Source organism: Lycium barbarum, chromosome 10, assembly GCF_019175385.1.
Source record: "Lycium barbarum isolate Lr01 chromosome 10, ASM1917538v2, whole genome shotgun sequence".
In the NCBI taxonomy this organism is placed as follows: Eukaryota; Viridiplantae; Streptophyta; class Magnoliopsida; order Solanales; family Solanaceae; genus Lycium; species Lycium barbarum.
This window is the reverse complement of record NC_083346.1, coordinates 23,156,197-23,171,838: the sequence shown is the minus strand read 5'-3', so window position 1 is coordinate 23,171,838 and position 15,642 is coordinate 23,156,197. Positions and strand designations below refer to the sequence as shown.

The 15,642-nt window shown below is 36.0% G+C and overlaps 1 protein-coding gene across 1 annotated transcript; it reads right to left on the bottom strand.

Annotated features, from left to right (window-relative positions):
• Positions 1-9,840: 9,840 nt before the first annotated feature.
• Positions 9,841-10,500, bottom strand: LOC132614650 (monothiol glutaredoxin-S6-like). The gene has a single exon (XM_060329157.1). The coding sequence runs from the start codon at positions 10,346-10,348 to the stop codon at positions 10,040-10,042; it is 309 nt and encodes a 102-aa protein (XP_060185140.1). The 5' UTR covers positions 10,349-10,500; the 3' UTR covers positions 9,841-10,039.
• Positions 10,501-15,642: the final 5,142 nt, after the last annotated feature.

Sequence of the window (15,642 nt, the reverse complement as noted above, 5' to 3'; positions counted from 1 at the left end):
CTTTCTAGAAGTGAGTAAATTTATTAAGGGGTGTGTATAAGCTAAAAGTACCACTCTTCGTGCCACTTGGCACTGCAGGGGAATTTTAGATAGAAAATCTTATAGTCTAGGGAGGTAACAACATCATTCTATAGTTTAAATATTAAACTTACAAAACATGGATAGTTTAGAAGGGTTTTGAAGTATTAACTCAAAACTTTTTTGGAGGAACTTTCTTCTCCTAGGAAATTGTATTGTTTGCCAACTTTAGCTCTTTGATCTTTTTTCTGCATGGAGTTTGTACTAATAGTGGGATTAGAGACTTTACCTGATAAATGTAACAACCCGATTCCTTATATTTTGTATTAACACTTCAAAATATCTACAAGACGATAATACTATTTGGAATTTAGTGGCATGATTTGGGTTGGGAATCTAGGGGCGCGAGTACGTTTAACACATTTTTAACAATGTAGTAATTTTAGATTTTCTACTGCTATCTGGGGTTTATATTATTTTCGCCTCTAAACTCCATCAACCTTGCATTATACAATTGTAATACATCGTAAAAGTTCTAACTTTAATAGTAGGAAGTAACGAGAATTATCTGAATCGATATTTTATGAACTTTAGGTTTTGAATTTTTCAAGAATCCTTTAAACCTTTGGTGGAAACTTAAAATTTAGGAACTCATGGTTGTTAACGATGTTAATTCATTGATTTCTTGTGAATATATGGTAGAAATCTTACCTTGGCATTAGGTAATGAACTAGACCTATTTTCTCCTCCTAAATCCTCTTTAGAATGTTCCAAAATGTTATACTTAACTCTCTCTGACCCCCTTGGGTCATATAGCTTTTGGGCACCTGAAGACCCTGCGTGTGCCGCGTGGCTAATGCACGAGAAGGTCCTTCTATGCTGCTTGCGTGTCACACCCAGCTGCGCGGGCAAGCCCATGTGCCTTGCTCGAGCCCGCGCGCATAGTTTTTCTGAAAGGATACCTTTTAGCAAAATGCTCATAATATTTTGTAGGAACGTTCAAATGACAAATAGTTTGAAGCATTGGAAACTACTTTTCGTATGCATTTTTGAGAAATTGTACTGCGTAAGCTAAGATTACAGAGTAATCGAGAAATTGAGATTAGATATTATTGAACTGATGATCTGGTAATGAGCTTACACCATTACTTATACATGTATACGGTTATAACCGCCTATATTAGATGTTAACTAATTACCACTATGCCCCTGTGGCTATTTACAAAAGTACCCTTCAAACTAGTTACACTACTAATCAGTTACTAATTTGATACTCCCCCTCAAGCTGGTGTTTGTGAAAGGATCAAACATCCCAAGCTTGTCTACCAGCAGCTGATGTTGTGTAGTTCCCAAACCTTTCGTGAGGATATCAGCTAGCTGCAAGGTAGTTGGAACAAATTGTGGTTTGATGAGCCCATATTTCATTTTCTCTCTAACAAAATGGCAATCTATCTCGATATGCTTTGTTCTTTCATGATATATGGAGTTGGAGGCAATTTGGATTGCTGACTTATTGTCACAGAATAAGGGAAGAGGCTTAGTGATAGGAAATTGTAACTCATTTAACAGACTAGTGATCCATGTTGCTTTAGCTACAGCAGTTGCCATGCTTCTGTACTCTGCCTCTGCAGAGCTTCTACTTATTGTATGTTGCTTTTTTGATTTCCATGAAACTAATTCTCCTCCAAGTTTTACCACATACCCAGTTATAGATATCCTCGTAATGGGACAGGCTGCCCAATCCGAGTCACAAAATACTGTGACTTTAGATGTAGCATTCTGTGGGAAAAATAATCCCAGTCCTGGTGTTCCTTTCAGGTATTTGAGTATTCTCAGTGCAGCGTCAAGATGTGATTGCTTAGGCCTCTGCATGAACTGGCTAAGTACTTGTACTGCAAAGCAAATTTCAGGTCTTATGATTGTAAGGTAGATCAGTTTTCCAACTAGCTTCTGATAGCTAGTGATATCAAACAGCTCTTCATCTTTTGTGCCCTTTACTTCTCCCGTGCTTGCTAACAATTAATCATACTCAACTGTGGTGAGTTTGCAGTTGGATTCAAGTGGTGTCAATGCTGGTTTTGACCCACTTAATCCTACTTTAGACATCAGCTCCAGACAATATTTCCTTTGATTGAGTAGAATACCTTTCTCAGACCTCATTACCTCAATGCTAATAAAGTATCTCAAGGTTCCCAAGTCTTTTACTTTGAAGTTCTTATGTAGTGTAGTTTTTTCCTCATCAATCAACGTGTGATCATTCCCTGTGATAAGGAGATTATCCACATATATCAATATAATCACAATTCTAGACCCCTTCTTCTTAGTAAACAACGAGTGGTCATATGCACTTTGTACATAACCTGCGTCTGTCAATGCATCAGTGAGATTTATGTTCCACTGCCGGGATGCCTGTTTATGGCCATATAGTGACTTTGTTACATCCCGTATTTTCGTACGTCGGAAAGCGTGCGAGTTAGATGACACTAGTAACGAAAATGAGGTTATCCTCCCAAGCTTATGGGTGGTTGTAGTGATGGTACAGACGTGTTATAAATATTTGAAGTGTATTAAAAATAATTTCTATTTAAGTTAATTGAGATTAAGAAATTAATTATACGGATATTTGATTAAATATTGGAATAAAGTGAGACAGTACGAAATTAATAATGGTACTAATTATAATTAAGTGGATATGTATAAGTCAAGAACATAGTTTTTGTTAATGCACACGTGTAAAGGAAAAATGAGTCATTACACTACACTTTAATATTCATCCTTACCAAACAAATTACACAGAATCCAAAACACAAATGTATGACACCATTTTTGATAGCCAACGTCCAAGAACATAAAATGTGCACAAAGAATAAGCAATTTTAGTAGTTGATTTTTTTCCGGATATGGAAGCTGTTATATTCCATATTTCTTTTTACATTGGAGTATTTTTAAGCGAATCGGCATAGGTTAAGGACGGGATTATTTTGGGATATGAAATAGAGACTTTTAATTCTCAATTTTAATTAGTGCACGAGTATTTATAAGTTTCAATTAGTATGAAAATATTAATGGAGATTAGGGATTAATTAACTATAATTAGATTATTAAGTGGTAAATATTTAAGTGAGTTGGGAGGCAAATGAATTAACGCGAGAAGTTTTAGGGGCCATGATTTCCAGATGTGGACCTAATATGGATTGGTTACGTTTTCAGATTTAGTGTACAAGATAAATGTTTGGCATGTGTATTATTTTATTCACATGGAAGGGACACAACATCATTTGAAATTGTCAAGGAAAGTTGCATGCGCATTAAAAGGTGTAGTGGCCGTGTGGGCCCCACCCGATTTTCGTTTAACAAAAAAATATAATAAATAACTATAATAATAAAACAAAGTTGAAATAGTTAGTCCCCATGGGGGAAAGCACGTGAAGAGCAATTGGAACGCATATACATAGAGTTAAAGATGAGCATTCATTTTATATTCTTGCAAAGTTGGTTTTAAAGAAAGAAAAACAAATCACAAGTGGATGACACATAAGAGAAGCACCTGGAAGGCTCAAGGGCTGCATGTAAAAGTATGTTTTGATGAATAATTTAGTTCATCATAAGTCCACTTACTCTAAGCTAAGTATTAGAAAGAGAAACAAAAAAAAAAAAAAGCCAAGAGAAAGACTCTCGGCCATAGCTGGTCAGAATTGGAGCTCTCCAATTTGACTCAAAAAAAATATTTTTTCCAAAGTGTTCCAACCCTTAGGAAGGTGCATAGCAACGTGGAGTAGCCATTGGAGCAACAAGAACAATTATTAGTTCAGTTCACAAACTCTAGCTAAGCTAAGAAGCCAATTTGTTAAGGTAAGGACTGCTCGTTTTTTTTTTCATGTTTTAGTAAGGATTTAAACGTATGGTAGATGAGTAAATATAAATTGCATGTATGAACTTATGAATGTTGGTGTTGGAATGTTGTTGAAGCCATGGGGGCTGTTTTAAGGTGATTTGGATATGTTGTGCATGTGTAAATGTGAATTGCATGTATAAAATTGTGTGTTGATGTTGTATATATTGTTGTTGGTGTGGTGGTTGTTGTCTTAGCCGAGTTTTAACCTCGGGGATGATATATATATAGGGGAGATGCTGCCCAAATTTTTATAGACAAGAATTGGTTAAGGTTGAAATTTTAAGTCTTATGAATAGTAAATTGGTAAATGTGACCATTTGTAGGTTTTGGACGAAACGGAATTTGAGTCTTGGCAAGCGTAAAGGCCAAGAAAGGTATGTAAAGCTATCCCGATTCTTCTCTTGGCATGTCCTAGATGTACTAGGATTGGAATTACGCTTCGGGGAATATTCTGTCCATCGGAATCCGCGATTGAAATTGTCGCATTTTTGTTCAATAGGATTGAACTCCTTAAGTATCCTTTGTTGGAAAATTATGCAAATTTCCCCAAATTGCCTAGAAAGTTATGGAATGCCCTAGGATCTTTGTAGGTGACTTCATAAGCTTAAAAATACGTAATTTGAGCCCACCGCTTCATTGGTTCCGAGGTGGGCCCACTATTTCCAATTTTACCCTTTATGTGTCTATGACTTGTCTTCGAGCGTTTTCGTTAGAGATACTCTAACTACTCCTTTATCTACTAAATAAAAACTATTTTAAATATTTCATTAAGTCTTATAAATTGTTTTGAATCTTGAAAACGATCTCGGATAGATTATGCCTCCGTAACCCGTTATGACATCTAAATTTACTTACTATGTTTCCGTCCGATTTCATTGATTTGATTTGACATTCGATATGCCTCATTGAGTCTCTGGAAATATATATATGGTATTTTTAGTGCATTTAGTTTCTCACTACTCCGTTCGTGGATGCCTCAATGTTTCCCCCACTGAGCCCGGGCCAGGATATGTTCTCAAGCGTCTTCCACTGCATTGTTCGCCGTGCCTCGATGTGAGGGGGCAGGTATATATGTACATGGGTTGTGGAGTATGCTGTGCCATGTACACTATTCTGATATGATATGATCTGATATGACCATTTGATATGTTATGCTATGTTACGGGGTCATTCCCCTTTTCCGATCCTTATGTGTTGTGGCACCAGCGTCGGGGGGTGGCCACATTCTGTCTGCCGAGTCCCTTGGCAGGGGCCGGGTGTGATATGGTATATGTTTCTGTACACACTCTTCATGTTTTGAAAATGTGCATTTGATACTTTGTATATCACACTCACTTTTCTGTACGTGATGTTTCAGTTATGATTTTGTTCCGTAATGGGACCAGGTATGACATACGTTTTCTGCAAATACTACTTATGCTTTATGATCAGCATTTTTGCTAATTTGGATATTCCGTTCATTTTTTGTATCTTCTGCTTCGATTATGACTTTGTTTACTACGTTCCGTGCTTTACATACTCAGTACATATTTCGTACTGACCCCCTTTCTTCGGGGGCTGCGTTTTCATGCCGCGCAGGTACTAATGACAGATTTGCTGACCCGCCTGTTTAGGATATCTATTCTGCTATTCTGGAGCGCTCTTTTGTCCAGAGCCTATACCTTGGTACAGTCTGCTGCTGTTGTATATATATGTATGCTATTCAGGGGTATGACGGGGCCCTGTCCCGTCATATGATTCTGTTATGTTCTGTAGAGGTCTGTAGACATACATGTGGGTTTTGTATATGTTTTGGGTTGTTATGATCTGTGATGGCCTTATCGGCTTCCACGTACAAAATCTGTTCATCTGTGATATTTAATAGCACCAACTAACTTCCATCTTGATGTTTACTGCTAATATGCTGGTTTGGGGTATTGGGTACGTTTGGGTGTCCAGCACGGACACTAGTCGCGGCCTACGGGGTTGGGTCGTGACAGACTTGACCAATTTGCAAACTCTTTTCTCCCCCTGTGGATGGAATCCTTGAGGCAGGGTCATGTATAGGTAGTGGAAAGGGAAGAATAGGTGATATAATTGGAAATAGGGTATTCAGAAGAGTCAGCATTGTTTTTGGTAGTGACATAGTCTTGCATCCATATTGGTGGCCTAACACTCCTTCTGCATCTGGTAGATGGTTCAGCTGGCAACACCTCTGGTTCAACCACCTGAACAGTTAGATCAGGACAATCTGCTTCATTAAGCACCACTGCATTTGGCAGTTGATCTACAGTGGCAACTGCCTCTTGAATATCATCAACCTGTGCTTAATTGTTGTTAATGGGAGTGTGATCTTGAGTATCCACACCGAAGTCTTCTAACCCTTCTACATCCAGTTGAGCTTCCACATCTGGAGGGAGTAAGGGAGATGGAATGATTGGTTCATTGACTGTTAGCTGAGATTCAATAAAGATGTCATCCATCTCTCATTTTCCCCTTTGAAAGGGAATATGTCCTCCCTAAAGCTCACATCTCGACTTACAAGAAATGTCCTGGTATCCAAATCATACAACTTATAACCCTTTTGAGTTTCTATGTATCCCAAAAATACAGTCTTCCTTGCCCTGGGAGCAAACTTGGTCCTTTTAGGCAATACACTGGCAAAGCACATACATCCAAACACCCTTAAGTGATCAAATAGTGGAGCCCTTTTGTGCAATACCTTATATGGTGATTTTCCTTCTAAAACAGTGGAAGGAAGTTTATTGATCAAGTAGACTGCTGTCCTAACACAGTCACCCCAAAACTTGTGTAGTATACCACTTTGAAATTTTAATGCCCTGGCTACTTCCAAAATGTGCCTATGTTTTCTCTCCACAACACTATTTTGTTGTGGAGTGTAGGGGGAACTACTTTGATGAATTATGCCAAGAGAAGCAAACAGTTCTAAACAACTAGAGTTAAAGAATTCCCTTCCATTGTCAGATCTCAGGATTTTAACAGAAGCATCATATTGGTTCTTTATTCTACAGAGAAAATCTTTTAATACAATAATGACCTCACATTTAGACTGCATTAAACATATCCAAGTATACCTACTGAAGTCATCTACAATTGTTACAAAGTAAAGCTTTCTATCATAGGTTGGCACCTTGAAAGGGCCCCAAACATCCACATGAATCAAATCAAACATAGCATCTGTCTTACTTGTGCTTACAGGGAATCTAAGCCCGCTTTGTTTAGCTAGTCGACACACTGTGCATTGATGTTGTGTCTCCTTATTCACCTTATATTCTAGAAAAGGTATATGCTTCATAACCTCTGTGGAGGGATGCCCCATTCTGAAATGCCAAATTGATGGATTTATTTGTTCTTATAGTACTGCTCCTGCTCTTACTGCTTCTTCTTGCCTCAACTAATATAAGCCATCAGATTCTCTACCAATCCCCATCACCTTGCCATTGTAGAGTCCCTGAAATACACAAAATTCTGGGTAAAAGTTCATTGAGCAACACAATTCTTTTGTTATCTTAGAGACTGAAAGCAAGTTAAACTTAAAGTCAGGCACATATAGGACATCTTTAATAATATGATTCTTCAGTATGATTGTCTCCCCTGTGTGTGTTATCTTGCATTTCTCTCCAGTTGGAACTTGCACCCCACTATGGCTTTGATTTTCTATCTCCTTAAGTTCACTTAAGACTCTTCTAAGTGTTGTTACATGATGAGATGCACCACTGTCTACTATCCAATCACAAGTTCCAAATTTTGATAACAGGGTTGATATACCTGTCATACCTGCCATGTTGGAATAGTATTCACCTGTTGAGCCTCCTGCAGACTGATAGTTTTCCTTCCCTTTGTTTTTCATATTCATGTAATCTTTGTACTGGTCCACATTCAAGAAATTCCTTCCTTTTCCCTGTCCAAAACTAGGCTCTCCTCTTGCAGCATCAACATTATGGACATTGTGAGCATAAAATCTTCCTTCTGTTCCTTGTGACTTTTTTTTACTTTTGAAGTCTGCTGGATAACCTACTACTTTATAACAGTCAACTGAGTGATGATTTTTATATCCACAGTGTATACAGGGAACCCCAGGCATAAACACACCACCAGATTTCTTCTGCCCATTCCCTTGACTATGGTACTGCTTCTTACCAGCATACATGCTTAAGGTGTCTCTATTGTTGTCTACTACTCCTAACACTCTTTAACTTTCCTCTTGCATGACTATAGCATATGCTTGGTTAATTGTCAACACTGGTGTTCTAAGTAGGATATCACTCCTTACATGACTATGACTTTCATTTAAGCCCATTGGGAATTGTAACAGCCTTTGATTAGTTAACAATTCAATGTAAGTTTCCATTTCTGCACAACCACATGCTGGTGGTAAAGGTGTTAATAGATCTAATTCATCCCAGCAATCCTTCATTTTCGAATAGTACACAGTGACAGTGTCCATACCTTGAGTCAATGTGGCAATTTCTCGCATCAATTGATAGATCCGAGTGAGGTTTGACTTGTCGAATCTTTCTTTGAATTCATCCCATACCTTTTTCACACTTGAAGCCAACACAATGCTAGAAACTAACTCTGGGGCAACTGTACAACTAATCCATGATAACGTAATGACATTACATCGATCCCATTGTCCAATCAACTCTCCTTTATACATATTTTGGGTGCAACTTCCACCTACAAACCCTAGCTTGTTTTTTCCCCATAACGCAAGCTTCATTGATCGGCTCCATAACGTATAATTTTCAGGTCTTGTTAATTTCAATCCAATTAAAATAACACCTGATGTATCTCCAGCTTGTAAGTGCAATGGATGTGTGTAATCGATCTGAGAAATTTGTGTTAGTTGCGGAATTTGTGTTTGCGGATTTTGTGTGGTTCCAATCTGCGTATCTTGCAATTCTACCATGGTTGATCGTTTTCCAAGCTTTCACCAAGCTTTTAGCTATGGCGATCGAAGAACCTTAGGTACGAATTGACTCACGCTGATTAGATCGATTCCCGCTCTGATACCATGAGAAATTGTACTGCGTAAGCTAAGATTACAGAGTAATTGAGAAATTGAGATCAAATATTATTGAACTGATGATCTGGTAATGAGCTTACACCATTACTTATACATGTATACGGTTATAACTGCCTCTATTAGATGTTAGCTAATTACCACTATGCCCCTGTGGCTATTTACAAAAGTACCCTTCAAACTAGTTACACTACTAATCAATTACTAATTTGATAATTTTCAACTTGTTTCGAACTACCTCTCACTTCCTCTAATCATCCATACAACTTTCCAATCAGAAGATTTTGGTGTTAATCTTCACAATTTTTTCTAACACCACAATGCCTAATTTAGAGTCTGAGCGAAGATATAATTCTTAGCAAATTAATATATTTCGGGACCGGCCTTACATTGAACTAACTGAATGAGATATATTTTCTCTTCAGATAGTCTATTATTACAACTATTGTTTCTTGAGAGGATAATATCAAAAAAGAAACTGAAATAAACTAGTGTTAATTAACTTGTTGATAAAACATACCTAGTGTTAACTTGTTGAAAAACATACCTAGCCCGGGAGTTTGATTAATAAACAAGGTATTGGAGTTTGATTAATAAACAAGGTAGGGGTAAACTCACACATTTTATGAATGCTTCTTGCATGGTAGTAGACATTATTTATTTACTAAGATACATATCACAACTCTTTAAGGTAGAAAGGAACCATATTTAGCACTAAATTAAAACGGGGAAAACAGTAAACGATGCTGGATAGCAACAAAACAACACCATGTGAACATCTTTTAGGATTCTAGCATGGTACAAGCAGACATTATCTACTAGCAGATTATATCACATTCATTCAAGGAAAAAAGAAGACCATATTTTAGTGGATAAACAGCAAATTGTTCTGGACAATAACTAAGAAAACAAGTCCATTTGAAGATCTTTTGGAATTCTTGATGGTAAAAGTAGACACTATTTATTGATTGATAGATATATATATATCACATCATCTTTGAGGAGAAAAAAATCATTATTTAGCACACTAATATCGGAAAAAAAAAACAACACTTTTTTTACTGCATGTGTAAATACTACTCATAGTTCTAGTCTATAGATTATACCCAAATAGCATTAGCCTCAATGAGCAATTCCTTCAACTTGCCTTTAACATTGAGACTCATCACTTCATCAGAACCACCAACAAACTCTTTCCCAATAAATATAGCTGGAGTGCTTGGATTGCAACCCATTTCAATCAATGCTTTCTCCATCTTCTTTCCTTTCTCAAGTTCATCAAGTTTATACACCGTTGGATTCGCCCCGAAATTACGAATTAGGGTTTCAATAGTGTGAGACATGCAACAATTGCTCTTGCTGAATATCACCACTGGGCTTTCTGCTCCTAATCTATTCACTGCATCCATGAAGTTAAATAGAAAACTTTAATAATATAGTGCAACTATAGTTTATTTAGAACTTGAGGAAATAATAATGTAGTTTAAGGCTTTAGTAAAACAGAGACTTCAACTTCCATGAACTTATAGAGGAGTATTAGTGTTGTACAGGAAAATAAAGTAAGGGTATCTACAATATTATTCTTGATTTTGAGATTATAGAGGCATGACTTGATTTGTCTACCTGATAAGAAAAGGGGGATTTGTTTATCTTTCAAATATTCCTCAAAGATTTGTTGCTTTAAATGTACCAAATAATTGTGGATTATTCGACTATAAGATTTGTGGACTACTATATTTGACAATATACAATATGCATTAACTTTATATAATATTTTTACAAAATTTATTGAATTTTTAGGTTACTTATTGACAGTTACCGGGGGTTATATGTTATACATAATCTTAATATGATGAAGTTAAAAATTATGGTAAGAAATCTTGTAACTTTTCTGAGTAAGTCTTTACCATAAATCATGAATCCTACTCGCAGTAGGACTCTAAGCTGGAACTTGGACCTGATTCAAGCATCTGTCTCATCCATCTCTGAATCGTCTCAGTGTGTGAGATGAAACATGTTCATAAACTTGCTTCAATCACCCTTATTGCATCTGTCTATGATCTCTTCACTACTGGCTCATTCGCCTATCTCTGAGATAGAACATGTTTGCAGACCTAGTTCATTCGCTTTGTTTACATTTTTCTCTTTGGATAGAACATGTCCCCAGACCCGGTTCACTCACCTTGTTCAGTCACTTTGTCCATCAACTTTCTGTGTTTAGTTCATTCACTTTATCTCAAACATTTGTCTCCAAAATTGATTTAATAGCCTTGTTCATTTACTTTGTCAATCATCAAAATTCACACGTGGTTATGCCAACATCAGTAATTTCAACACATATAACTATACAAAGGAAAAAGGAAAATTCTACTTCACTAGGTTAGCTGTAATAGTCAAAACATTATCGTGATTCTATGAGTAAATCAGGTCTCTCTCTTTCTTTATTTTTACCGACAGAATAGGTATTATTTCAGTTTCTGTTACTATCTGGTTGCAGCATCCAGCTAGCTCGAGTGACTAGACTATGTAATCTTGAAGAAGATATTCCAATTCTATCCTCTAAAAGTCAGAAGGAAAAACATGAAATGCACGTGAATTTCTATATATTTATTCCTTGCTTTTTTCCTTTTTCTTTACCTTCACCAAATTAGCTTCTCACCACATATTGATATTCCTTCTTGTTGAGATAAGTTGAGTTTTTGCTGATCTGATCATGGGCTTGGACTATAACTTCGTGTTGTATTTGATTAAAAATAGTGGCGGAGCCAGAAGTTCAAATAAAAGTAATTTTATGCTAAGGAAGTTCAACATAACTTTAATATAGTCAAACCTCTCTATAATGATAGCTTTTTTCCGAAAATTTCATGACTGTTAAAGTGAGGTGCTGTTATGTATATATATTGACATTTGATGTTTAGATCTCATGTAGCTGTTATAAACAAAAACACGCAAAAAATTATTTTTCTGTACTTTTTATGTTATATATACGAAAATAAAATACTTGTTAATATTAAAATCTCTAGTGATTTTCATATTTCATTAATTCAAAAGACTAATGTATTACTAATAAATTCATAATTAGTTGTACCTTACCGATAAAAAATTAAAATCTAAGGAACATTTGTATTTAAAATTAATTGAAAATTTAATATTTCAAATTTGACGTAACAATTCTACAATTGTAGGTTGTTTCGTAAATTTCAGTCTCTTAATGATAATATAACACTTGAATTGATGAAAATTTTTGTCCAAACTTTCAGCAAAAAGGAGTTCATTGTCTAAGAGCTTAACAATTGATTCTTCTATCTCACCCCAAGTAGAAGGTCGAGACTCTTCATCAACACTTTCGTTATCACCTTCTACGTCCTCTGTCTCTTGTTCTTCCACTTCGATGACTTGTGCAATAATCTCTCGAATAATTATTACACAATTTTGACTTTGACTGTTATAGAAAGGTAATTTTACAAAGAGTGTACCGCTATACTGAATGCAATTGCTGCCATAGGTAGAATGCTGTTATAGAGAAGTAAAATATAACATAAAAATCGGTTCCGGAGAAAATCAGGCAGTTATAATAAAAAGTTGTTATAACGAATGACAATTATTGAGAGGTTTGACTCTATATATACACACACTCTCACACACACACACACACACACATATAATTACAAGAAAAATATAAAATTGTGATGCAATATTTGTAAAGGAGAAGTTCATCATAATTTCGTGACGGATTTGTGACTATTTTATAGCGGAATTCATCAATGTGAACGAAATTTGTGAAGGACGATCGGTCATAATTCAGTTACAAATTTTTGACGGAAATGATGGTTATGTTTGTCATAGTTCTATCACTAAACAATGACAAAAATAAGGATCCCTTATAATTTCGTCACAAATTTGTGACAGACTTGTGATCCCGACACAAAATTGTGACGGAAATAAGGATTCTGTCGTAATTTTTTACAAGAAAAACGTCAATTAAAAAATTTAATTTTGTGACGGAATATTCCATCACACCAATTAGTGATGAAATTTTGATGAATCTTTCCATCAGTAATTTTAGCAAAACAAATGTTGCTAGATTGGAAGACAATGAAACATGTGTTGTAGGTGGTTAATATATTAGAGGGAGAGGGCAAACCTTTAGAGATATGACTTCTAATTAAATTATTAATGATTTAATTATCCTTTAATAATAAATAGTTAATAAACAAGTGTCAATGATTTAATCAAATATTATAGGAATTATTATGAAGTATTATTTTTAAGATAAAATTTAGTTTTTGAGAGACTTGGTTTTAGTCCATCAATATTTATGACGGATTTAACCTTTATTACGTTAAATATTTTGTGATCGATCAAAAAAATGTTTCTCTAATTGAGACGGACATTCGTCACAAATCTATCACAAGTATTTGTGATGGAAGTCACTATTTCGTCACAATTCTTTTAAGATGAGTGTTACACCTCAGAAAATTTCATGTCGTCGTATGGTAGATAGACTAACGCAGGGTGAGAAGTATATGATGTTTCTATAAGTAAGAAGTAGTATTTAATGGTTCTAATTAAGATTCCAAAGACATTTGAGGCAAGGGAAGAAAGTTCGTTGAAGGATGTCTAGCATGATTCGTGTTTTGAAAAGAGTTTCCAAAGTACCGAGCTAATGTTGATCTAATGATGTCTTGGGGAAAAGTATAACGCTCCTTAGATTACTAATGAAGTGTTGAATAAGTGCTAAGAAGGTTCTTTAAGGATTGGAGACCAAACGAAACCACGAAAGCAATTTCAGGAAAGTGGAGTTATACGACCACTTATACGGTCCGTATAAGGGTCCGTATAACCCAATAGAAGAAATGTTTTCCCTGATGGTGAACAACAGACACTTATACAGACCGTATAAGTGATCCGTATAATACCCGACAGGCTGAATACGTTGCAAGTATAAATACATGTTCCCACTCTTATTTTCTCATTCTTTCCACTTCTCCACTTCTCTCCAAGGCTCTAGAACATTCCACACATTTCATTTTCAAGAATCCAAGGGAAATCAAGAAACAATATCCTTAATCCAAGGAAATCAAGTGCAAGGAAGCTCTTAGGGGTTGCTAGAGTTAAGAAATCTCTTTGGATTGAAGCTAGGGTTTTTCTTCAAGCGGAGAATTTTCATCCAAAACTTGCCCCTACACAATTAAAGGTGAGTTTCATGATCACTACATGTTATTTAGAATATTGAATGGTTGAAAGACTTAGATTATGGAAGAAGGTCGAATATGGAGCTCAAGTGTGAAATTATGGTATACTTGAATAGTAGTTGATATGAATGATAATTCTTGAGATGTTATGAGTATAATCTTGTTATAAATGTAAAAACATGGGAGAAACATTATAGGAGGATGAATGTAATGTTGTCTTATGACCCTGGTTATGGATGACCTTGAAATGGAATTAGGAGAATTGAATAACGTATGGTTGATAAAGATTGTTGATTATGAGATTATGAATGTTATTGATGTTTGGGAGTTGTTATATGATATGGAAAAGGTTATCGAAACAAAGGAGATGCTTCCCAATTTTCATTAGATTTATCTTAAGCTTAAGTATGTTCCGATTATCTAATTCTAGTACGAATTCTCTTGAATGTAGAATCGCGAACATTGGAGGAAAGCACTTAAATTGATAAGTTAGAGCGACATCAAGGTATGTGAGGCTAGTCCCTTATTTTCTAAGGCATGATTCCTATGATACGACTTCCTTTATCTTTCCATGACCTTCTTACATTCCGGAAGATATGAGTCAACGTTTATAACTAGCTTCTCATGAGATAAAGAAAAGAGATATGTCACGAATATGATAATGATGATGATGAGTCTAAATCTATAGATCCTAAAGCTTATGATACGATAGTCTTATGAAGCTAATGATTTCATGAATGTTGCTTCTTGTTGTTAGTCTCACGTCATGTTTTTAATTCCTTCAAGGTGAGGCATGATGATCATAACTACTCCATAATGGAAATCTAGGGTTCTCGACCTTACGTTACCCCGATAGAGTTATAGTTTGTATTTAAGTTCTAATGCATGTTGTATGTATGTATATGATTACACCGTGCCTAGATGGCTGGGCAGCACCGCTAAGGCGGGCAACATATACACCATGTCCAGATGGCATGGGCAGCACCGCTAAGGCAGACGGCTTACTACACCGTGTCTATATAGAACGGGCATCACCACTAGTGGACGACATGGGATGATTAGCCCGGACGCGGGATAACGATGTTGTTGATTCGGACAGCTATGTATGTATGTGTGATATGTCTTAAAGGTAAAAGTGAGCATGCATGATTCTACCTTAAGAGGCGAGCAGTCACAGTTATCCCTTCTTCTTATGCTTCTGTATTTTTGATATTTGGCACAAATATCATGTTTTGTGTCGTATTACAACTTCTTCTTATGACTTTTATCGCTTAATTCATGACGTAACCGTCGTATTTGAACTTATGTTGTTACATTTTCATGTGTATAGGTACGATGACGACAAACGATGGAAAATGCGCTTGAAGTGATTGGAATTCGTAGCATATGTCGATTGGCTGAGGTGACGAGTCGATGACCGCAAAGGACGAAAAAAAAAGAAAAAAAAGAGTTAACCACTGAAGGAACCTCGCTTTCCTTCCGCATCGCGGAAGGATCGCGAGAAGCTT